The sequence below is a fragment of the Artemia franciscana genome, chromosome 2 (genome assembly GCF_032884065.1).
Source record: "Artemia franciscana chromosome 2, ASM3288406v1, whole genome shotgun sequence".
NCBI classification, from domain to species: Eukaryota; Metazoa; Arthropoda; class Branchiopoda; order Anostraca; family Artemiidae; genus Artemia; species Artemia franciscana.
Genome location: NC_088864.1, coordinates 49,121,240 through 49,145,506, shown reverse-complemented (window position 1 = coordinate 49,145,506; position 24,267 = coordinate 49,121,240). Strand labels below are relative to the sequence as shown.

The window sequence follows — 24,267 nt, the reverse complement described above, 5'->3', positions numbered from 1 at the left end:
GTTAAGTACAATTATTCTGCATATTATGAAGTAAGAATTGTTTTCTGACTTCGAACTGTCGTAATACTTTACCCCCCCCCCTTATGTGCAAATATATAGCCCAAACTATATATTTCCCATCTATTCTGTCACTGGTCTTTGTCTTGTCTCACGCTAAGCTGAAATAAACTAACGAAGAGAACTGTTTTTCCTCGAGTTTTACACAGTGGAAAATTGAGTGAATGGCGTATAATACACAAGTTCCAAAATTTCTTCCCTCTACGGAAAATAAAGAAACTAAAGTCAAATAAAATTCTCAAATTTGAAAAACCTTTTTTCCACGGGGTTATTTACCAGGGAGTATTTTCCGCGGGAAAAAGTAACCCTCTCTCATATACGGAATAATTTTTTTTCGTTTTAAGTTTAAATTTTTCTCCTTACTTTTAGTTGGAAAAAAATTTCTTTTTAAAAATTTAATTTCTGACCAAGTCCCCCCCCCCCACTGAGGAAAGTTCCTACCCCCCACTCCAAGAAAAGGTCTTCCATGGAAAGTTCTACCACGTGAAATCCCCCCTCGATAAATTACCATTTGAAATTCCATCTTCTCTGCGAATTACCCACCCCCATCCCCCAAGAAATTTTCTTACTTACGATTCACCTGAAAAACTCTCGTTAAGATGCTCTAAAAAAAACACCTTTTTCAAATTTAATATATGGTGGTTTTTCAATTTATATCGGAAATCCCTCCTGTGTAGAAAATGCTTCCAGGATCAAACCCCGCCCCTCCACTTTTATGTCCTCCCGCAAAAAATTCCCCAAGGAGAATTATTCCTGTTGATAATTTCCCAATGAAGAATCTCTCCCAAAGAAAATCTCCCTCCACAGAAAAATCCCCAAGAGAATTCTAACTTTACTGAAAATTTTCCCCAAAAAATCTGCACATGTAAAATTAAGTCGCCAGAGAAAAAGTAAGAACAATAAAACGAATTTTGTGTAGGAGCTCTAGCAATTCCCCCCCTCCCGTGTAAAAATTCCTTTTGGTAGCTCATCCCCAGAAACTACCTCCCAACTGAAAATTCTTCCCGTAGAAAACCGCCCCGTAGACAATTTCTCCCTCCTCCCCCCCCCCCCGAAAAAAATATCTGCGTGCTTTTAAATAACAAATGCTGCATGCAAACATTGGGCAAATTTTATAACTTCCAGCCCTTTCGGTGGAAACTGTGAGGGGTCATGTCATCCTTAAATATATAGCTATTGGAGCTTTCAACTATGCTGAAAAAAAATGGCTATTTTCAACGTTTTGATTTTGGGGCAAAAGAGGCTGAGGAGGCGGGCCAGTTGCCATCCAATCTTTTTGGATATTTAAAAAAAGGAACTAAGGCTTTTAATATCCTTTTAAGTAAGCACTCTTTCAATTTTCGAGGATCATTGGTTAGGCACGAATAGCCAGGAATAAGAAAAAAAAATTTAACACGCATCCATGGTCTTTCTTCTGGCAACCAATACAAAATTTCATAATTTTGCAAAATGGGAGCTTGAAACCTCTACAATAAGGGTTCTCTGATATGCTGAATCTGATGGTGTGATTTTCAGTAAGATTCCATGACTTTTGGTGGATGTTTCCCCCCTTTTTTGAAACTAAGGCAAACATTCTCAACCTCGTAATTTTTGATCGGTAGGATTAAACTTAATGCTTCTTTTATATTTGATATCATCATAAAAATCCAATTGTTTTGATTTGTCCATTGTTATCAAAATTCAGTTTCGTAGAATTTAGGGCAATATTGGGCCAAGTTGCTTTTTACTTACAGTTCGTTACCACGAACTGTTTGACTATTAACCACCGCATTTCAATTTATGTTTTTGATTTTCAGCATAGTTCTCTTATAAATCAAGGGCCATTTTTCTTTCTACATATCAAAGTTTCATACATATAGGCCTACATACATAAAGTGTAAATTTTATAAAGTGCCAAAAGTAGACAAATTATTTGAAAAATACATAATTATACCGGAAAAAATTGAATTAGCTTCGACATCTCGGTGGGGCCATGGGGAAATTCCTGAAGTTTTCCCCGCTCTAATTGTATACATACTTGAGTTTAGGGTTAAACTGGATAAACTTGTTAACACAAATACAAAAGCATCCTCGGAATCAGATAGCAAGTGGCTATGCTTGAATAAGACCTCGCGTCCGAATCCATGTGCCGGTGCGTAGTAATTTTTTCTTTTTTTTTGGGGGGGGGGTATCTTTACGGATTATGCTGCAAGGGAAGAAATTATATTAAGGGCATTTGTGATAATTTTAGAATAGCATGAATCGGGGTATGTATCCTGGTAGACAACAAAGTCATTAATAAATATTCCCCCTTCCCAATAGACATCGTGCGCCCATATCTGTCAATGGTACAATTACAATATTCTGACGAAATGTCTCTTAAACTACTTCCCTGAAAAAAGCATTTTTCAGCGGATTGCTGCTTCCCATATCAAAGAGCTACTTAAAGCTTTCTTCTAAAGCTGCCTTTTTTTTAATCTAGAAAAGTGCATTATCAAAGATGGGGAAAAACGGCTTTGTACACTTGGAAAAATGAGATCATCCTCCTGTTTTTATATGCAAATATTTGAAAGCTCTCTACTGTCAACAGAAGTGATAAAAGCGATGTTTGAATGTCCCTTCATTCAAATAATAGTGTGCATACATAGACTCGTATTTGCAGTTGTGATAAGAATGAGCATGCAGCATTTAAAGGATTGGTATAGACTTGCTAATGACCAAGACCAGCTTTTCCCGTGGTAATTAACGATATTTAAACAGCAAACACACTATTAGCTAAAGGATATGGCTCGTTTGAAAAATCTTGTCAACCAGATGTGAAGTGACAAACTGGTCGTGGCCTAACGTCAATTTCTTTTAGCAGTCGTTAAAGCCAACTCTCTTAGCATTATAGAAAATTTTCTATATAAATAGTCTTTTGAGTACCTTAACACTGAACATATACTTTTTTCTTACCATATCAGGAATTTTGTTGATTTGAATACAATTCTGCGACAAAAAGTTAAGTTCGACAAAACTTGGTGTATCTAAAAGTAGATAAAACGAATGCGCAAGACGGCATTTTGTTTCGCAATCTCACACAAAATGAAATTGACCAATGAGATTTTCATGTTTCCTTTTATATAATAAAAAAAAAAAAAAAACAGAAAAATCTAAAACTACTTTGGTCACATGCTACCCTTAAGCTTCACATAAATATGTTCTGAGACCGCACTGGCTGCACATTTATTCCTAATTTTTTCTCGTTCTTTTTTTTTGTCGTAAGTTGTGTGTAGTCAGAGCGTGTTTGTACACTATTCTGTGTCTGCCGGAAAAGTAAACTTTTAACTCCGGGTCCAAAACTGAAGTGAAAAGAACGTTAACTAGCGATTTTTTTTTCTTTGATTTGAGTTTTTCGTTCGATTTTTTTTCTTTGATTTGGGTTTTATTTGATACACAAGAAAAAATACTGTTAGATTAGTTCTTCTACTCTTGCTTTTAATACCTTCAATTGCTCATCTTTCGAACAAGACGCTTTAATTCACTTTAAGCAAAACTCCGATAGCCAGGAAAACCAACTCTCAACTGTTATCCGAAACAGGAGCGAACTAAATTATAGCCCACATAAAGACATTTTTTCGCTAGACGACGTGAAATCCGACTGTCGAAACGAAATTTGACACTTATCAGAACGTAGCTTAAGACGGAATTTTTTTTTTCTGCCACAAAAGTATAACCGAATAGTTTCTAGTTAATGTTATCTAGTTAAACGAAGATTAATATTATCAATCACCTGATGTTCTCAAATGAAAGTTAAGAATAAAACATCTTTATATAATTAAGATTCGTTCTATATCTTCAAATAAAGAAGAATTCCCGATGATGCACTACTAAAAAAAAAAAAATAAATAAATAAAAAATATAAGGTACTAAAAGGAGCATTTTTATTGAGAAGTTTTCTATAATACCAGAAAGACTGGTCTGAAAGTTTCATGTTTAACCTAAAATAGGGAAAATGTAGAAATTCTCCCATAGAATTTTTTTATTACGAACAAATAAGAGTTCCAATTGGGATAGGTCCTTTTATTAGACAGTAAAAATAGATACGAAAGTTCCGGATATCCCGATAACCGAAGATCTTCAAAGATCAGTTATCATCATCAGCAGAGAAACTAAAGTATTACAATGAAAACAAACTATATTTATACAGGATAAAGTAATTATTTCCTGGTCACAGATAAAATCAAGCGACTGAAGTCCGTCTCCCATTAAAGTGAAGCCCAGAGGATATAAAAATAAAAATATATTTGCCCCCCCCTGCACTCTTTTTAAGACTGTTAATACATGAAGATTTGTCATGTGGCTGTGGAAGTTTTTGGAATTGTACTATTTTTTGTCAGTGTTACCTTGTTGAACATTAAAAAGAAATAAGCAAAACTCATATGCTAAATTTTGCAAAAGTTTTGTCCATAAAAAATCTAACATTAACAATTTGGTGATTTCCAAAGGCAACTACAACTTCAAAAGCTAGGCTTTCTTATGTTATTGGTGCCAGAAGTTTTTGGCTTCTTTTTTGCTGATTTCAAACCCACGTTTTTTTTTTCTTTTACTTGGTGCCCAGTAATACCAGTATCTGCACAGCAGCATACGAGGTTTTTTTTCATTAAAAGTTTATTAAAATTTACATTTAACTAATTCCAACTATCTGATTTCATTTTACTGTTCTTGACAGGCTACTTGTACTTGAGGCTACTTGTCCTTGAGGCTACTTTAACAGCAAGATGAATTAGATTCTAATAATATCGGCATAAAACTTCATAAGGAAACATGGTATCAAACGATATCAACTCTAGACAATTTGATAATGACACAAACAATTTAAAAAAAATATAGTATCTAATGTAAATTGATCCGTCCGTATTAATTAGAAAGACCAATTCACAACTTCCCGTCATAATCAGACCCACATGAAATTCAATATCTACTAGACAAAATTTTCAATTAGGACGGGGCCCTGCTATATAAATTGGCAAAGCTATTATTGAAAGAAAATTTGAAATATAAGCCTGGGTTACGATTAATTATTTTAATTGAAAAAAAAGAGAACTGGACTGCGAGTTTTGCTACGGAACTTATTATTTGAAAGACACCAGTTAGCACGACAAGGATCGATGAAAAAAATCATTTTAGTTGGCAGAGATGGGTCTTTTGAAGAGCCTGTTTCGCTATAAAGTCATAGAGGAAGTGAGTTGGTATCCCCTCCACCTCCTATCACCCAGCAATAAAAACGTGTGAAGGCACAATTTTCCACAACAGGGAAATGCTGTGAAACAAAAGTTTTTTTTCTAGGAAACATTTATTGTTTAGTTAGTAGACATCACTGTTTAAGTTGGTTTAGAAAGTCTTGTCAAGATATAAGCTTTTTTCGTATTTAAAGCACACACACACAGAAACGAATATATATATATATATATATATATATATATATATATATATATATATATATATATATATATATATATATATATATATATATATATATATATATATACATATATATATATATATATATATATATATACATATATATATATATATATATATATATATATATATATATATATATATATATATATATATACATATATATATATATATATATATATATATATATATATATATATATATATATATAAATATATACTATAATTAATATTTTTTCATACTAAACTATTTATGGTCTTTTTCTTCTTTTTTTTCTAAGACCCTTCTATAGGCACTTGCTCTTAGATAAGTTTTAAGCCCGCAGTGGCGAAAGATGTCGAACGAAAATAACGTATAAGAACTAAATGAGGAGAATTTCGCAGCTAGAAAAAATGAAAAATGATCCAAATGTTGTGGCCAAGATCTCTCATCCTTCCTCAGTGCAAAAAGAAGAAAAGTAAAAACAAAATGAAAGTTTCTTTTTATTTCGTTTTGAGGTTTATTTCTTTTTGAGTATTATCTTCCATTTTATTCGTTTCTTCTTTTTGTACTAAGGAAGGCTGAGTGGAAGTTTCGGCCGAAATATTTGTCTCCTTCTATCACTTACATCTTTTCTTAGATACAGTCTGTATTCTGTATTCTTCTCCATTCTGTATCCATATTCTATATAAAAAGTTAATGTATTCTTGTAAATTCTACGCGGTTTCCCTTTATACTTAATATTAGATTTGATTTAAATATTATTAAAAAATCTGATAAAAATCTGAATCATCTTTTGCATATTGTATTCGATAACCATAGAATAGAACTGCGTTTTTATAGAGTCGCTAATAGAATTGGTAACGAAACCAGCAAAAAAATCCTTTTACTAGCATTCTATAAATGAGTTACAAATCATATTAGTAATATAAGAATTTTTTTTTTCGACGACTCAATAAGAAAAGATTGCTTCCATGAAAGACAAACCTCCGCTGAGATCATAAAAACTTTGATAAATGAGCTAGGCTTGGATCACGGATAGAATTGCAATATCCATGATAGGAAATGAAATCGATTGGACTATCTCATACTGAGCTGAAAAAAAAGCATCAGTAGTAATTAACATTTGGCTATTAAATAAAGTGGTATTAACTTTTTTCTGTATGGTCTGCTATTTGATATCGAGTGATATATCTTGTATCATCACTAAGTAAGGTAGTAGTTTTGAATTTATAAGGAGGTGGAATGTTTTCCTTTATAATTAAACTCGACGTAGTATATGCATCGACAGCAAAGTGTTATAGTCCAGGATGGAAATTCTTGACTTGGAGAATACGACCGTTAGGAGAGTAATTACTTTTTAAAGAAGAAAATTTGAGAAATGTCTAGGGAAAGTTGATGTCTTTTCAGGTTACCTCAACGTCAGAGGCTTATCCCTGGGGGGAGTACCTGGTTTCAACCTCCCCACATGTTTCCTACTTGTAATTTTTTTTAAATCCAGGTAGAAAAAAAAGCTTAAACCCCTCCCCCTGAACAGGAGTGTTTTGATAGCCCCCCCCCCTCTGAACAAAACTCTTGGATACAGTCCCGTTCTACATCATAAGGAACTTTATTCTGGAACAATGATAAGAAGAAGCATACATGAAAAGAAGAAATATTCATTAAAGAGTTTTAAGATAGTAATTAATGAAAAAGGCAAATTAATATCGACCGAATAAATACAAAAATATCAGCATCTGAACACATATCTGTTTAAAAAAAAATCTTTTTTCTTTGTGCTACATGACTGCTTTTTCTTCCTAACCAGCTGAAATTTATCAATCGTTAGCAAGTAAAAGCAGCAGCGATTAGTATCTCATAGTTTGGTATACTAAAGAAGTCTGAATGTCAGAAGACGCCTAAATTCTTCGTAGCCTGAATTTTTCGAAATGACAACTATTAGCAACAATGACTTTGGCTTTTGATTTTCCACTTAAGTTCCTTATCCACTAGGCAAGATTACTTGTCCTTGGTGTTTCCAACGTAATAATAACCCGAGAATAGAAGAATCCTCTTTATGGCTAGGATCACTTACGCCTATTGATCCTGGAAAAAGCAGGACTAGCAAGGAATACAGCTGATATCATATTCTTTTTGGTTCGCTATTGTTCTACCCTACCTTAGACATTGGACAGATTCCGTCCCTAAGAAAGAAAACTCGGATAATTAAATCGAGTAATGATCAGCCCAAACAAAATTTAACTCTCACAGAACCCATGCAATAAAACCACCCATCCCACCCCCCAGAAAATCGTACGGAGCTAAACTTAACACGACAAGAACCAGCTTAAGGAAAAGTTTACTTGAAAAACTAATCCGAAAAGTTTTAACCAAGCAAAACTCAAACTATACAAGTCAAATGAAACCAACGAGACATTGAACCAAACAGTGTTCAATCTATGTATAATTTGCCTCAGTAAAATCTACGGAGAAAGATCACCTACATAAACTATAAGAGTATGTTCAAAAATTCAATTAGTATTAATATGCGTTAATTACTTGCTAGTACTTTCAAAATTAAGCGGCATGTAACAACCTATTTATTCCCTAAAAAGAACATAAGGCATGATAGGGGCTAATATTGTAGTCCTCTGCCCACTTATAGTTACAAAAGCCTTTCCTGTTTTCTGCTATTCAACGGACTATACAATTTTATTGTTCAAAGGCCCAGTGGTTAATAGATAAACTATAATTAAGAGAGTTTCACAAGGGCGACAGCCCCTCGTCTTTTTAGAAATATATTTTATCCTACTTCTAGCAGTGACAAGTCAAAACAAATTATTATATTGAAAAAAAGTTAGTTTTATGTTCCGGGTTGTTGGGTGTTTTTCAGTTCTATTCACAAAGGTCACTCCGTACTTGTATAAACTGAACAAACCCTGAATTTGGTCTTTAGGGTTGTTTTTCGTTAAGATCATAACTTGTAAAGTAGGCCTATCATGTATATCACATAGAGGAAAAAGTTTTCGGTTACGTCTTAGCTTGAACCTACTAGACGGTATTTTTGGAACTATTGATCTTTACTAAGATCTTAGCATCATTTCATGAAGTCAAATAATATAACATCAAATAAATAATAATAAAAAATGATACCAAAATACTCCGTTTTTTGAAAAAATTGCATTTCACATTATTTACATCATGAAAATTTTCCGTAATGCCCATATGCATAATCATTAGCTTTCAAATGGGCATTTGAACAATTATCTACGATATCCCGGTGCCCACCAGCGCCGGGAAAAAGGAGACATTACTGGTACCGCAACTAAAATGTCACTTCCTTCTGTTTCAAAAATTTGGGGCTGAAAATCTGCGGTCAAAGTATCTCAACTACGGAGGCTTCAATGGTATACTTTTGTTTGATCTGTCTCCGTTTTCAAGGGGTTTGAAGCACTTTTTTGAAATTCCCTTAAATTTGTTATCATCACTACTTTTTAATTTTTGGCTTAACATAGTATCTACCATTCCTTAATCAATGTCAAATAGTCATTCTTTTATGTTTGAAAATTTATTCAAAGACGTTTTCTTTTTTTTCGATTACAATTGTCTGTGGTTTGCTTTTTACTACGTTGGAGCTATAACATCATTCAAATTATTTTTCCTAAGCCGTGGCTGGTTAAGCATTGTCGATGTGGACTGTATCCGGGGAAGTTAGGATTAGCTAAATATATAATCCTTATGACATTGAGACGTACATCTAAGTAGAGAAGAAGAAAATAAGAGCTAACCAGTTGGGTTTGTACTAGAAATATCCAGAAAGGAATTTCAATTGTTCGATAAGAACAGATTAGATACATATTAAAACAACTAACTATTTGAGGAATAGGTGCAAATAAAATAAGTTATCTTTCAAAATAGTCCCCAAAATTACTGAAACATTTATTTTTAACAAGGCACTAGTTTTTCTAACCCTTCGTAATAGAAAGTTGTCGGCTGCCAATGCAGCCAGGTGTTAGCAGCTTCTTCCACCCTGTTCATAGTCAGGAACAGTGTGATATAGTGTCTAGCCCCTTGATTAATATATCCTGTCAGTGGTTGGTCATATAGAAAATTCTTATGTTTTAACAAAAATTTTATCAGAAGGGTTTAAGAGGCACGTACTTGTGAGTTTATTGCTTGGAGCAAAATTCGTCTAAACTACCAATAAATGAGTTTTTTTTTACTGTGAATCACTTAGAATTTCGCAAGGATCTGAGATACCGGGGGACAGCAACCCCCCCGCCCACCTACCCGCCCCTTTTTCCGACGTATGTATCAGACAGCGGTAAAACCTATAGATAGTAAAAGCATCAGCGTGTATAGGTAAAGGTCTAAAATTTGGCCGTTAAATTGTATCTTGAATTACTTCCTATTTGCTGGCAACCCTGACTTGTACAAACAGCTGTGAAAAGCAGATCGGTAAAAACTGGGAAAATGATACAATTTTTATTGTTCCATTATAGATTTAAGATTATAGCTTATGTTATATTGTGGTCACACTTCTCAATCAAAAGAAAATTAATTTTCGTTTTTTCAATTGCATTGTATCCATGAAGCATGTTAGTTCAACTTCTAAGTTGATTTGTTTGCGGTTGCGGTTGTTAAGTTCATATGAAAAAACTGGAAGGAAATTGGAAGGGTGTGTGCTTAGTATAAATAATGAGATTGGTATAGGATTTCAAGAAAAACGAACAAAAACAATTTACTTGAATAATTCACACTAGTGTTTGATTACTATCAAATAATTGACGAAGCTGAATACTGTGTATTAGCTTTCGTGATATTGTGTAATTATTTTTGAAATTTGATGGCAAGAATTGTCATCAAGAAATCCGTTTTACTGCGCTCTAACACAAGTGATCCAAAACGAACGAAAGAAATTTCTGCGAAAAAAAAAAATGCTGTTTATTTTTAGATCATAATTCACATCACCTTTTTTAGACTAGATGCACTGGTAGTTGCGTTGCCTTGTTTGGTCAGATATGTACGAAGAAGTTTATTTCGTAAAGGGAAGGAGTGTGTCAAAAGAAACACGAATATAGGGTGAAATTGATGAAAGAATGGGATGTATTTTGGGGAAATTAAATTCGAGAGTAGGCTACTCACTTACAAAGATCATCTCACCAGGTGAGTCGTGCCAAGCATAAAAGAAATTGTGCTAAGCATTGTGGAAACTGTGCAAAACGTGATGGAAACTCTGTTAAGCGTGGCGAAACTTAGCGACACACGTGGCATTCTGAGATATAAATCAGGTGGTGGAAAGTGGATGTCCCCTAAAATAAATTGGTCTGAATTAACTTAATGGCACTCCTTAATTGGCGAATAGTGTTAATAAAGATCGTCCATTTTTGATAATAGGACAAATAAGGTGAATAGCGCTAATAACAGTCAAGTAGTCTAAAGTCAAGTAGTCGTTATATTTTTCTTATTCATCTTGGCATTGAAGCAATACTCAGTTACAAGTTCAGAATGGCTATTGGTTCAGAAAATGAGGAAGATGTGTTTTTTCTTATCATCTATTTACAAGAAGAGTAATAAAGGAGAGTGTGCCGTAACTGAAATGTTAGGCTGAACATTTGCTTTAGTGAACTTACTCATGCCCTAGCTCTTGCAGAAAAATCGGCAGTACCTATTAGGCGAGTAAAAGTTGGAACTGAAGAGCCTGGCTGGTCAACTAATTATAATTGCGAAATGCTTGCTTTTCTGTTACGTTTTGGCTTTCAGTTTGGATTGAAGCGGATAAACCGCGCAGTGGGCGACTTCGAAAACTGTATATCTATACTAAACGCCAATTTGCAAAGCTGCTTTCTCTGCATCGGATTTCCGTTATTTCGTCTTGTTCGGAAGAAGTTTGGTCTCCGCCAAACAAGTTGTAGTCCAGTCTTGTAAAAGATATGCCAAGTCGAATATCGTCTCGTATACCAGTTTCCTCATGGGTTGAGCATTATAAAAAGGAATTTTCTGCTCCAGATCCACGTCTGCAAAATAGTTATAAAGTGAAACTCTTGAGTTTTTTTTTTTTTTTTTTTTTTGTTTTTTTTTAGCATGCTTCTAGTCCTGGACTGATTATTACAAAGAGTCTGATTATTTCTGTAATTGGTAAACTTAAAAAAAGTCCAAGGATTTGATGAGATTTCTGCACAGCATTTGTCGTTGTGTGGTGAACTGTTTATGGGACACTTAGTCCTCCTTTACCAAATGATATTTAATCTGGGATTTATCCCTGATTCTTTTTGAATTGGATGTTTGACTCCTTTCCCTAAAAAGAATAAACCTCATTCTGAATGTTCGTCTTTTCGCCCAATTAAATAAAAAAAAAACAAGTTTTTTAACTGATAGGAAGGAAAGGAACAGTTTTATAAGGTGGTAAATAAGCGGAAGCTTGATCGTCGCCTGTTGCCCCCAGGTGTACAGTGCTGATTTCGCCTCATTATCTGTACCTTAGCCCATTTTGGCGCATTTTAACGGCTACAGATAAACTGAAATTACGCTCTCTGTATTACAAGTATACAAAGTTTTTGCTGCGTTTACCACCGTGGACAAGCAATAGGTATGTTACGTGATAGTACAGTGTTACTAACCCTGAAGGAGCGATTCTGTCGCAAATTGACTGATATAATTCATCTGTCCAGACCCATTCGTGGGCCAATGTTTTACAGCAGTAGTCGGCATTTGTTTCTGATTGTTTTTTTTGTGTTTTTTTTATGATTTAGTGTCTTATGCACACATTTTTTTTGTGCTCCATCTGTTTTTTCATTGATGGGTGTAGAATACATTCATTCATACATTCATATGCTCCTTAATTAAGACGGTTCTTTAAAAATTTGTATTATCCTAAGTTGGAAGTATCTGTTGACAATTCTTGAAGTGAATATTCTTCTTAAAATGTATAAAAAACTGAATTCTGATTTTAATACTTACATGTAGATAATGCAAAATAAACTAACTACGATTTTGACACACAAAAATCTTATTCTGGTCATGATCCACGGTGTTATGCTGTTAACCTGCGCCTGTTTTCGTTTTAATCGAATTTTGAGTCTTGGCTTTCGTTTTGAAGAAAAGGCTTTATAAGAACTCTTCTCTAAACAAGTTATGTCATATTGAACTATAATAAATTTCTAATCATTTCATGTTTGAACTTGATCCGTATATAAGACTGATGCCGCTTTCTTTCTAAAAGTCTTATGGTAAAAAGTCTGACCTCCAGTTACGAAGATGTAAGGCCATGGTCAAAGATCTTGGGCCAGATGGTGTGATATGGTTGGCTAATAAGTAAAAATTAGAGGAGGATCTACACTGTCGAGATGAACTACCTCATATAAGAGACAGAGAAACAGGAGTATAGCATATGGTTTATATGTAAGTTATTTAGTTTAGGATGGTAAAGTTATAGCATAAATGTTAGCCAAACGGAAATGTCTGCTTGGCCTGATAATTATAATTTTTAGAAATAATTGTTTATTGACTTTGAATATTCCTCCAAATATTCGTGATTACTGTGTATCGGCGCTATAGTTTCTTTGATTGTGTATCGGCTGGCCAATAGTATTGCTGCAACTTTACGTTCCCTCCTGTTCATCTGTCACTGGATAAACATAAGAAAGTTTAAACTGATGACGAGCAGGCAAATAGGCAAGAGCTCTTGTCGAAGGGGACGAAAAATGTGAAAAAATAACACCAAGAAAAAAGACTAATTAAACAAAAACATTCTAAGTATTGTAGGGAAAATTATCAAAATATTGGTGTCTGGAAGGGGATGGATTGGAGTCTCCTCCCTCCAGTACACGTGTCTGATGTCGATTGTTGTGTTGTATTTGATTTGAAGCATATTTCAATTTGTATAATTGCTTTCTAGACTTTTTGGGACTACTGGGTCGTGTTCAGCATGTGGCAAGGTTATTCCTGCATTTGAAATGGTAATGCGTGCGAGAACAAATGTCTATCACCTTGAATGTTTCGCCTGCCAGCAGTGTAATCACAGGTATAAATTTGTGCAACTTCTAGGCTAATTCTGCCCCTGTCAGTTTGTTTATTTGGTATTTTTTTTTCACAATTTAAGACCTTCTTTAAATATTCTTCTATCAAAAAGCCAACTATTTTGCCGTATTTAGCCTTAATTAGCCTCTACATTCGAAATATTGTCGCAATAAATAGTCTTTAAAAACATCACCAATAATTTTTTCAAATCAATTTTTATTATTCAAAACTATATTAGACACCCTTTCAGTCGGAAAATTTTGTGGTAGTTGTTATTATGAGTATTTTTAACGAGCTGAATTAATGACAAGGTTGAGGGTTATCACCCCTATCTTCATTGGTCATTAGAGTAAACTTTATCATTTTTTTTTGTTTTTATTTTACAATTTCACTAGCTTTTTAATGCTTTTAATCATCGTCTAATAAAGCGCTCATTTTCCAGGTGCTGTCAATGTTGTTAATCCCTCTGCTAGTATGTTTCTAAGCTTTCTTGCATAATATGAACTTTTGAACACCTTGCCGATAAAATATGTTAATGAAATAAAGCCGCTGTTTTCTTTAACACCCTTACTCTGGTTCCCATTGCTGTGATTTCGCGCAAATCCTGCGACAAGCGACAAATGACACAAATCGTGTGACAAACGACGCAAAACCATCCGTTTTACTGCAATGTCGGATGCGTTGAATAATTTCAACTCAGACGACAAATCGCATGCGCTGTTCTAATTAAAAAAAATGAATCATAACCAAAGTCATTGAGCTGATTGAAAAGCTAATTTTGGCTGTTAGGTCCCAGTTAGAGTCTGTCGCAGCGACGCAAAAGTCTGCGTTTCTTTGTGAACCTCCGTCCGATTCTGTCGTACGTCTGTTCCGCCAAAAAAAAATCGTGTCAGGATTGACGCAGCAGTGGGAACCAGGGGTTATAGTTATTGAGCTATATTTTTTGAAAGGATTTATTCATATTTTTTCAAAGGATTACTTTAAAGAGATCCTAAAAGAATCGAATTTTTGCGCTGATTTCAAATGCATAAATTTCATCAAGTTTAGTCTTGACCACCAAAAGTTACGAGCCTGAGAATATTTGCATTATTTTCGAAAAAGGGATAAACACCCCTAAAATTCATAAAATCTTACTGAAAATCACACCATCAGATTCAGCGCATCGGAAAACTCCACTGTAGAGGTTTCAAGCTCCTATCTGCAGACATGTGGAATATTGTATTTTTTGCCAGAAGAAATATCACGAATGCGTATTTATTTTTTATTTATTTATTTATTTTTTCTTCCCAAGGGTTATCGTATCGACCCAGCGGTCCTAGAGTATCGCGAGAGGGCTGGTTGGAACGGAAATCTAAAGTTCTAGTGTTCTTTTTAAGTGACCAAAAACTTGGAGGGCGACTAGGCCCCTTCCCAAGCTCATTTTTATCTAAGTAACCCGATCAAAATTTGAAGATGTCCATTTTGTTCAGCCTAGTCGGAAATCTAATAACTATGTCTTTGAGGGTGACTTAATCCCCCAAAGTCCCCAGGGTAGGGAAGGGCTGCAAGTTGTGAGCTTTGCCCATTGTTTACATATAATATTGATTATTGGGAAGTATACGGCCATTTTCAGGGGGATTTTATTTTCTGGTGGGGGGGGGGTCGGAGGAAAAAGGTTACGCGGAAGGATCTTTTCATGGGTGAATTTTTTCAAGGGGGGAAGAGAATTTTCCATGAAGGGGCGCTGGATTTCCCAGCATTATTTAAAAAATGATTAGAAATCAAATAAAAAATTATCATGGCCCAATCAGTTAATTAAACTCAATATTCTAATTAAACCCTTTATGATTCAGTTGTCATTTTGAAAGAATTGGAACAAAATTTGAATTTTAGCGTAAAGAGCAAGGAATTGACGAGAGGGCGAACTCCCTCATGTACTTGATAATTTCTTTTCGTTTGAGTTTTAATGTTGCTCCTTATATTCATTTGAAAAAACTTGTTTTTTTTATCAAAATTAAATAAAGTATTGACTGGGAAGCAATTATTAACCTCAAATTACTAGATACTATAATTCAGCTAATTAAATTTTGCACATGAAAAGCTTTCAATTACTTTAAAATAAAGCCCTACGGTAAGGGCACTTACCACCAAATTAACTTTAATTGCATTTTTATAATCTTACTGATAATATTCTCATTAGGTTATTGTATTGCTTTAGCAATACGTTCATGCTGATAACTACAATAGCAGCAATGGCAACAGGAGCAGTCATGCTGATAGCAATTGTACTAGTAAATATGATAATTGGGCCGCAGTCAGGATTACGTTTGAAGATAGTTGGATTCATTTTGGGTGGGGGTGGGTTCAAGTACAGAAAATTTAATTTGATAAATTTTACTTTATTGAATATTTTACACATAATCAAACCAGAAAATAATGCCAGCACTTAAGACCAAAGAATGGAATGTATCTCTGTTTATTTTCGAAATTGCTTCAGAATTTTATATTTTTTCCCGTCTCTACAAACTCAAGGAAACGCAATTAACTTAATGAGTTCATTCTGAAAAATTCTATTTTGTTACTTAATCAACGAAAGTGTTGTACGTGATACACTACTTCTGGATTGTTTCTAGATTTCTTGTAACTTTTTAATTTGTTTTTGTCGGTAGAGAAGATACAAATGAAATAAGCGAATTAATTATGGAAATATAATTAAGGCACAAAAGGAATTTTAGGATATGTACTTTAGGTTGGCCCATTTAAGAAACTGAAAGCAAAGGGTGACGTTTAAATTTAAAACGAAATCAAATTATTCTAAATAATAAGGGTACCAGTACCCCTCAGCTTCCTGCTTTCTATACTAAAGTTTAACTTCCAGTTTTTAGGTCATTTTTTTTTAGGTTTAAGGTTTAATAATTTTTTGGTTTAAACCGTTTTTAGGTCATTTAACTTTTTTACTTTATATTACAGTATTTCTGCTTAAAAAAAGTTAGTCCATTTCTTCCTTTACAGAAAAAAATAAACGACATATATTTATGTTTTGTGGCGCAAATTAATAGAAACTGTATTTATTCAGGCATGGCCTTACTTTGCTAGCTTTAGATTGACACTAGAATTTAAAACATATCAAATAGTTCGTGATAACAAACTGTAGTAAGGAGCGACCCGGCTCAGTAGTAACCGAAACTCTAAAAAACAGAAATTTTATACCATTAGTTACATCAAAAGAATCGCATTTTAATGCTGATTTTAAATATATGAGTTTCATCAGGTTTCGTCTTACCCGTCAAAAGTTACGAGCCTGAGAAAATTTGCCTTATTTAGAAAGGGGGAAACACCCCTTAAAGGTCATAGAATCTTAACGAAAATCACACCATCAGATTTAGCGTATCAGAGAACATTACGGTAGAAGTTTCAGCTCATATCTACTAAAATGTGAAATTTAGCATTTTTTGCCACAAGACAGATCACGAATGCGTGTTTATTTGTTTTTTTTTGTTGTTTTTTTTTCCCAGGGGTGATCGTATCGATCCAGTGGTCCTAGAATGTCTCGAGAGGGTTCATTATAACGGATATTAAAAGTTCTAGCTCTCTTTTTAAGTGACCAAAAAATTGGAGGGCACCTAGGCCCCCTCCTACGCTCATTTTATCCCAAAGTCACCGGATCAAAATTCTGAGATAGAAATTTTATTCAGCATAGTCAAAAAACCTAAAAACTATATCTTTGAGGACAACTTACTCCCCCACAGTCCCCGTGGGAGGGGCTGCAAGTTACAAACCTTGACCAGTGTTTACACATAGTAATGGCTATTGGGAAATGTACAGACACTTTCAGGGGATTTTTTGGTTGGGGGAAGGGTTGAGGGGAGGGGGTTATGTGGGGGAACTTTCCATAAAGGAATTTGTCATGGGGGAAGAGAATATTCATGAAGGGGGCGTAGGATTTCTTAGCATTTTTTTAAAGAGCAATGAAAAAATAAATATGAAAAAGTTTCTTCAACTGAAAGTAAGGAGCAGCATTAAAACTCAAAACGAACAGAAATTATTATGCATCTGAGGGGCTCGTCTCCTCCTAATAACTCGCTCTTTACGCTAAAGTAAATTTTATTAGTTTCAATTATTGATTCTACGGTCTTTGTGATTCAGGGGTCATTCTTAAGGAATTGGGACAAAATTTACGCTTTAATGTAAAGAGCGAGGTAATGAATAGGGAGCGAACGCCCTCATATACGTAGTAAAAACATACAAATTTAGAAGTTCGTTACGTAAGTTGTTTCATAAGTTACGTATATTTTTACTAATTAAAGCGTTCGTAAAATTAAAAGTTCTAGTTGCCTTTTTAAGTAACCAAAAAATTGGAGGGTAACTAGGCCTACTCACTCGCTCCTTTTTTATCCCAAAATAGTCCGATCAAAACTATGAGAAGCCATTTAGCCAAAAAAAAAAAATTAATGGGCAAATTTCGTTTTCATTATTCATGTGCATTAATTCAAAAACGTTATGAATTAAAAAAGAAAAAACAAGTTTTTCTAACTGAAAGTAAGGAGCGACATTAAAACTTCAAACGAACAGAAATTACTCTGTATAGGAAAGGGGCTGTTGCCTCCTCAACGCCCCACTCTTTACACTAAAGTTTTTTACTGTTTTTTACAAAGTAGAGTTGAGAGAAAGAGTCAAACTTTAGCGTAAAGAGCGGGGCGTTGGGGAGGGGACAACCTTTTTCATATACGGAGTAATTTCAGTTCGTTTCAGTTAATTTACATTAGTAGTTTAAGAATATGAACAAAAGAAAGAGCAAATAACAAACAAACACACAATAAATTGCAGAAGTAACAACAGAGACTTTGACAGCACTAATACTACTCGGATAACATTTTGAGGAAGATTTCGACATCTTGGTTTTACTTCTTTCTTTTTTTCAGATTCTGTGTGGGGGATCGATTTTATTTGTGTGACAATAAAATACTATGTGAATACGACTATGAAGAAAGGATGGTATTTGCCAGTATGGCTTATAGTCCTGGATCCTTAGCTCAAGCCCGAAAACAAGTGAGTGACATTCCTGTAAGTCTATTTTAATTTTCATTTTCAGGATTCCCTGAAGGTAATTTCGCGATGGCCAGAAACGCCGCGTACCCCTTAGTTTTGAAACGCAAAAAGAATGTGCCAAATAAAGAATATAATGTCAACTGGATTAAAATGGGGTATCCTTCAGTTTTATCTCCACCCCGACAATTCCTTTTTGGGGATAATGATATTTCTGTAAAAGGTGTGAACAAAACTAACCCCACCACGTCACGGAAACAGCTCTGGGAACAAGTTACTCAAAGCATGAATTGGAACAACTTCGAGCAGAATGATGGTTCTGTCGCAGTTTTTGGAAGGTAGCGTCCCTGTTTGAAAGGAATAAGAAAAAAAGATAAAATAAGGGAAAAAGCAGAGAGTTTCTGTGAAAAGAAGAAGCATTAAGACACCTTACCTTTCCTACTTTTGGTACTTAGCAGCGAAACACTCAGACTATAGGCTATCCCTTTTGTAGGGGAGTAGCTCCAGTGTTTTATTGGGGGGCAAGAGGGGTCCACATCCGGAGAGTCAAGGGGCATGAGCTATAAAATATTTTTCTCTCCAAATTAGTTTTGAATCAAATGCCCCCTCCCCCCACAAACAACGCCTTGTGTAACAATTCCGTTGCAAATATACTAATCAAATTGGTTTTACAACATAATGTACTTTTCCAACTAAAAATTCTGCGCTTGATTTCACCATTTCATCATAACTATTTTAGGGCTTCACGCATTTTAGGGCTAACTATTTTAGGGCTTCACGCATTTTAGGGCTAACTATTTTAGGGCTTCACGCATCTTCACAGTTATTAGACATAAACTATGTGGACCTAACTGACACAAATTTGTTAACGTATGGTCCCAAATAGCTTCCCATTTCCGCACTAGTTTGAATTCAAACTTTTCTGAGTTAACTTACTACATAGGTGTCATTGCAACATGGAATCCTAAAATCAAAACAGTGTAAGAAGATAATCAATATGTGTTATTTGAATTCCATCGAGAGCTCAAATTTGCCATTTTGCCATGTCTTGGGAAAATTTTATCTTCTGGATAGTTTTTTTTAATATCTGATCTTTTGGAAATTTGTTGGTTCGTTACTGTTTTCAGTTTTACTCTTCATTTTTTCTTGGGCTTTCTCTTCTTTTAAAGTCGTGTTCTTTTTTATAGCGACTGTATTTTACCGATTTTACTTGCTATCAAAATAGATTGCTTTTGAAAGTTCCGCATCTTCGTCTGCTTTAAGGGACAATCAAAAAGGAAACGAATATAAGCTATTATAATAATTTCAAATCAGAGTTGTCGGTCTCAAAGTTTGAAATCAAAGCTTTAACCATTCAATGCTTTAAATATTTAAAGCAAAACTATGTATTACATTTGGACTTTAAATATAAAATTTGGTATCTTAGGGACGTATACAGGGTAAGAGGGAAGTTCCTGAGACCCAGGACCTGTGGCTTCAATTAGAGAAGAGAGTTTGCCCCTCCCCCAAGATTTCTCACCACAACTAGGTTTTTAAAATATCTTTTTGTGGTATTTTATTGAAGAATGACTCTTGGAATTTTCATTGAAAGAACTGAAAAGGGAAAAATTAGTCACTTCCTTAGATTTAAAAAAAAATTCTCACCATGTAATATCTGTAAATTGACGCCACTACCCACGGCCCTGTAATCCTAAAATTATAGTGGCTTTCTCGGCGTTTCTTATCTAAAAACCAAAATAGGTTTTTTTTTTCTACCCCTGAAACAAAATTTGAGTGCAACGAAATTGCACCCTAGATTTTGCAAATACATTTTTGCCCCCCTTCCTCACCCACTAATTTTCTGGAATTGAAGCCACTGCCGCTTTCTATTTCTGCAACTTTCTGGTTGTTTCTTATTCAAACGCAATTTTTTTATTTGTCCCCTTAAAAAAAAATGTTATGCACGTTGTCTGTGGTTTTCCGATTATGGGCGTTAATTTTCAGGGATCGAAACCTCTTCCTCTTGCTACTCTACTGTTTCTTGGACAAACAACGGAAGAACCATTTTTTTCAATTTTCCAAATTTTTGCTCCCTCGTTTTTACATAGTCATTTCCTTATTGTTAACGGCTGTGTATTGTTGCCAAATGAGATTAATTTTCGCAAGTTCAGCTTGTTAATTCCTACTTCCGTTGACAGTAAAAAAGTAATTACGAATAAACCAGTATTAGCTTACTGCATCAGCACTCTGTTAATTAGTCTCGCACTTCTGTGACTAATGGAGCTTATTATTATTACTATTCTATTCTAAGAAAATGATTTATTTCTAAAATTTCCATTAATAATGATAAGCTAAGGTGCATGTTTTTCAGGATCCAATAATGCTTTTTAAGGTGCACCACGACCTCATTGCGGTGAGGTATGAATTAAAAATGAAAATATATTAAAGGGTATGATCAGGTGGAGCTGTCACCCTTTTGCTAACATTAAAAATCGGCAAATTTGTCTTAAAATGTGATAGAAAGGAATTTTTTTCTCAAAAATGAAAAATCGTTCCTTATTTTTGAGGAATCAAATCTGGATACAAGTTCAGAAATAGAACTGAGGTTTTAAACTCCTATCTTCAAGAAATAGTCAAGGTTACATCTGCATAGAGGAGAAGGGGAGGTTTTTGTGAAAGCTCCACCTGATAACCTCATCCTAGGAATAGAGCAAGAACATGAAAATGTTCAAAAATCTCGATACTTCGGCTAATTTGACCCCGGAGAATTATGTTTTTCAGTTTCCACATATGATATTGTGGATGTTGTCGTTTTTGACTAAGCACCTGTGCAACTGTAAAATACTCTATTTCTACCTGCTAACTTTTGTTTAGGCTGTCCCCGTCCCCCAGTCACATTCTTAAGCTTTTCTTACGCTAATCACATTCTTAAGCTTTTCTTACGCTAACAAAATTTTCAGCTGAAGATAGTAATTTCGGCTATTTCTTTGGAAAGAAACATTTTTTTTTTCAAAAACAATCACAATTTTTTTTTATTTTAGCAGCCATCAAATGAGGAGGGATCTTTTTCTTCCGCCAAGATACCTGGCCGACATATAGACGCTAATCCGCGTTTACAACCTCCAATGCACCCTGGAACTTCCAACATCCTGTTGAATCTTAAGCTACTGCAAGGAGGACCGAAGCCATCCGGCTCACCGGAAGGAGGGTCATCTAGTGGTTATGGAAGCCCCAGCTCCCCAATATTCGAAACTTAGTAGATCAAAATCTACGCAGGCTGTAAATAGTGTGCATAAACCTTGCGAATATGTGATATAAAAAATCATTTAACTGAGTTGGTCGCATAGATCTAGTTTTATATGAAAGAATATTTTGTTTGTGAATAAGTGGAAAGTTGTATTGCCGTATATACTGCAATTAATAATTCGGTACTGTTAAACATTGAATGAGATTGTGATCTGTTAAGGATTTTTTTTTATTATTAAATATTTCTGAAAAATTAAACCAGTTAATCTAGAATACTATATTTACAATCTACGTGTGTATATGGGTGTACACTGTGGTTTAGAGGGGTTAATATTACCCGAAAATATTTCTATTTGTCCAAAATATAGGCACAATTAAAAAGTACATGTTTTATGTGAAAAAACGACTGTTAAACTATTAAAAAAAATTGAAAGTTTCTTTCATCTAAACTAAATTTCTTTGTAACGCTCGATGCATTGGATTTTAATGGCCCGGCCGACTAATTAAAAAAAAACCCAATAGTGTCTGAGTAACATGATTTGCAGTATTAATTGTAAGATTAGCTCTCTCTCTCTCTCCCTCTCTCTCTCTCTCTCTCTTTCTCTTCCTCCCTTTCTATCACTCTTTTTCTCCCTTTCAGCTTTCTGTTTCTGTATACAGATGCGTCCTAATGTCTTGTAATTTTTTCATACAGCTTATGAAATGCATGAACTTTCTAAGAAAGTTGCTCAAAATAGAAAGATTTTAAGAGTGTAATCAAGTTCTTGAAAGAAAAATTTTAGATGACAAAATTATTCCAAGCACCATATTTTTTTAGATGAAAAAATGATCAAGCGTATAAAACAGTAAACTCATTAGTAAACTTCTGATTCAAGTAGGTGATGTGACGTCACAATAGACAGGTAACCAAAAAACGTTAGATATGGCTGGTTTATTTCATCACATTGAGAAATACCTTAACTGGTAGTTAAATAGGTACATAGAAAGCCGTGTCCAAGGAGAGGGTAACCGGGTTTGAACCTCTCCGAATTTTTTGTCCAACTCGTAAAAACTTAACGAAAATGTATATAAACAAATTTTTATGCCTTTTTTAAAGGTTTTTTACGTAATTCCTCCTCCCGAACAAAAATCCTGGATCGTCCTTGGCTACATGCAATAGTATAGCCAGTTGAGGGGGGGGGGGGGTCTAAGGCAGGCACATTATAAACAGGAGGGATACTTTCTGGCCCTTACACTAGATGAAGATTTTTAGATTTTTAGGATTTTTCAATTTAAATATATTCTTATCAAAGTTCCTCCTTCTCAAGTTCTTTCCAAATTTTTCCCCCTCCTCCCAAAAGAAAATTACCTTAAGATCTTTTATATGTAATATCTCTGGAATCTGAAAAGTCATATTTGTTTTTACATTAAAAAACCCCTGCTGTACTCCCTATCTGACCTCGAATTTATTTGAACCCCCTTCAGCCTGCGGGAATACGACCGGTTTTGTAGAAAAAAGGAAACGAAAAATGGTACATTACTACAGAATCGTATCCAGGTATTTTCAGCGGGGTGTTACAAAAGGATTCTTTAGGGGGAGGGTCTACAAAAAAGCGTATCAAAACTTGTTTATATTTATTTTGTTACGTTTTAAGAGTTGTATATTTTTTGGGGGGGGGGGAGGGTCATACCCGCTCCCCCCTTGAATACGGCCTTGCACTACAGGTAAAGATTTTTCTACTATCTTTATGGATTTTCAAGGGATTGGTGGAACTGTTTTTCCATTAGCGCATCCTAATATTCATTGTCATTTTTTGCGAACAGAAAATATGAAGTTAAACTTTGTTTAATAGCGCATATGCGTCGGCAGCGAACCTACTAAAACGATTAAAGTTTTGATGTTCAGTTCAAATGTATCTTTTAAGCCATTACAAAGGTTATAAAATGATTATATAAAACTGTGATTTCGTTTGTAAAGCACTTTTTTCATTGTTATTTTGTATACTAGTCATTAGTTTGAATGCAGTATCGTTGCTAAACTTTAGAATCGGTCATTGTCAAGACTAGACTATGATAGTTAAAAATTATATAATGCCTTGTTTTAAGTTGTTTTCATGAGATTAAAAGTATTTTATGCGCCTTTTTGTTTTTGTTTTTTTTAGCATTTTGAGGAATAAAAACCTTAAATTCAGACTATTTCAAATTTTAAAGCAAAAATAAACAAATACAGGAAAGAAGAGATTTTAGTAGAAGAGAAAAAAGTGAAGGTTAAATAACGAGCATCTTGGTTTGTATATGCCAAATAGAAAAGAGGGATAAATATTATAGACTTCTAATTTTACCAGAAGCACCTACAGAGAACAGGAAAAGTGGACGCTCCCACAAGCAAGACCAAGATTCGCGAAAGAGATGTGACACTTTAGGGAAAACAAGAAATTTCCTCATACCTTTCCCCCCTTGTAGAAATGTATACTAGCTCTCCAGTCCCACCCTGCTCGGATGTATGGAAGTATTCCGTTGATTCTGTTCCTTGTACTGGCGTCAATTGGGGGGACGGGGCTA

The 24,267-nt window shown here is 34.5% G+C and overlaps 1 protein-coding gene across 6 annotated transcripts in view; it reads left to right on the top strand.

The window, feature by feature from the left end:
* The window catches only part of LOC136043076 (LIM domain only protein 3-like), a 74,622-nt gene extending 50,777 nt beyond the window's left edge, over positions 1–23,845 (top strand). For 2 of the 6 annotated variants that reach the window (XM_065728028.1, XM_065728001.1), the window contains exons 4-6: positions 13,355–13,480; positions 18,378–18,519; positions 21,522–23,845. In XM_065728028.1, the coding sequence (XP_065584100.1) occupies positions 13,355–13,480; positions 18,378–18,519; positions 21,522–21,737 (484 nt within the window). In that variant the 3' untranslated portion in view covers positions 21,738–23,845. The remainder of the gene's footprint in view (positions 1–13,354; positions 13,481–18,377; positions 18,520–21,521) is intronic. The other 4 variants (XM_065728039.1, XM_065728012.1, XM_065728020.1 and 1 more) reach the window with 3 other exon arrangements.
* The last annotated feature ends 422 nt before the right edge of the window (positions 23,846–24,267 follow it).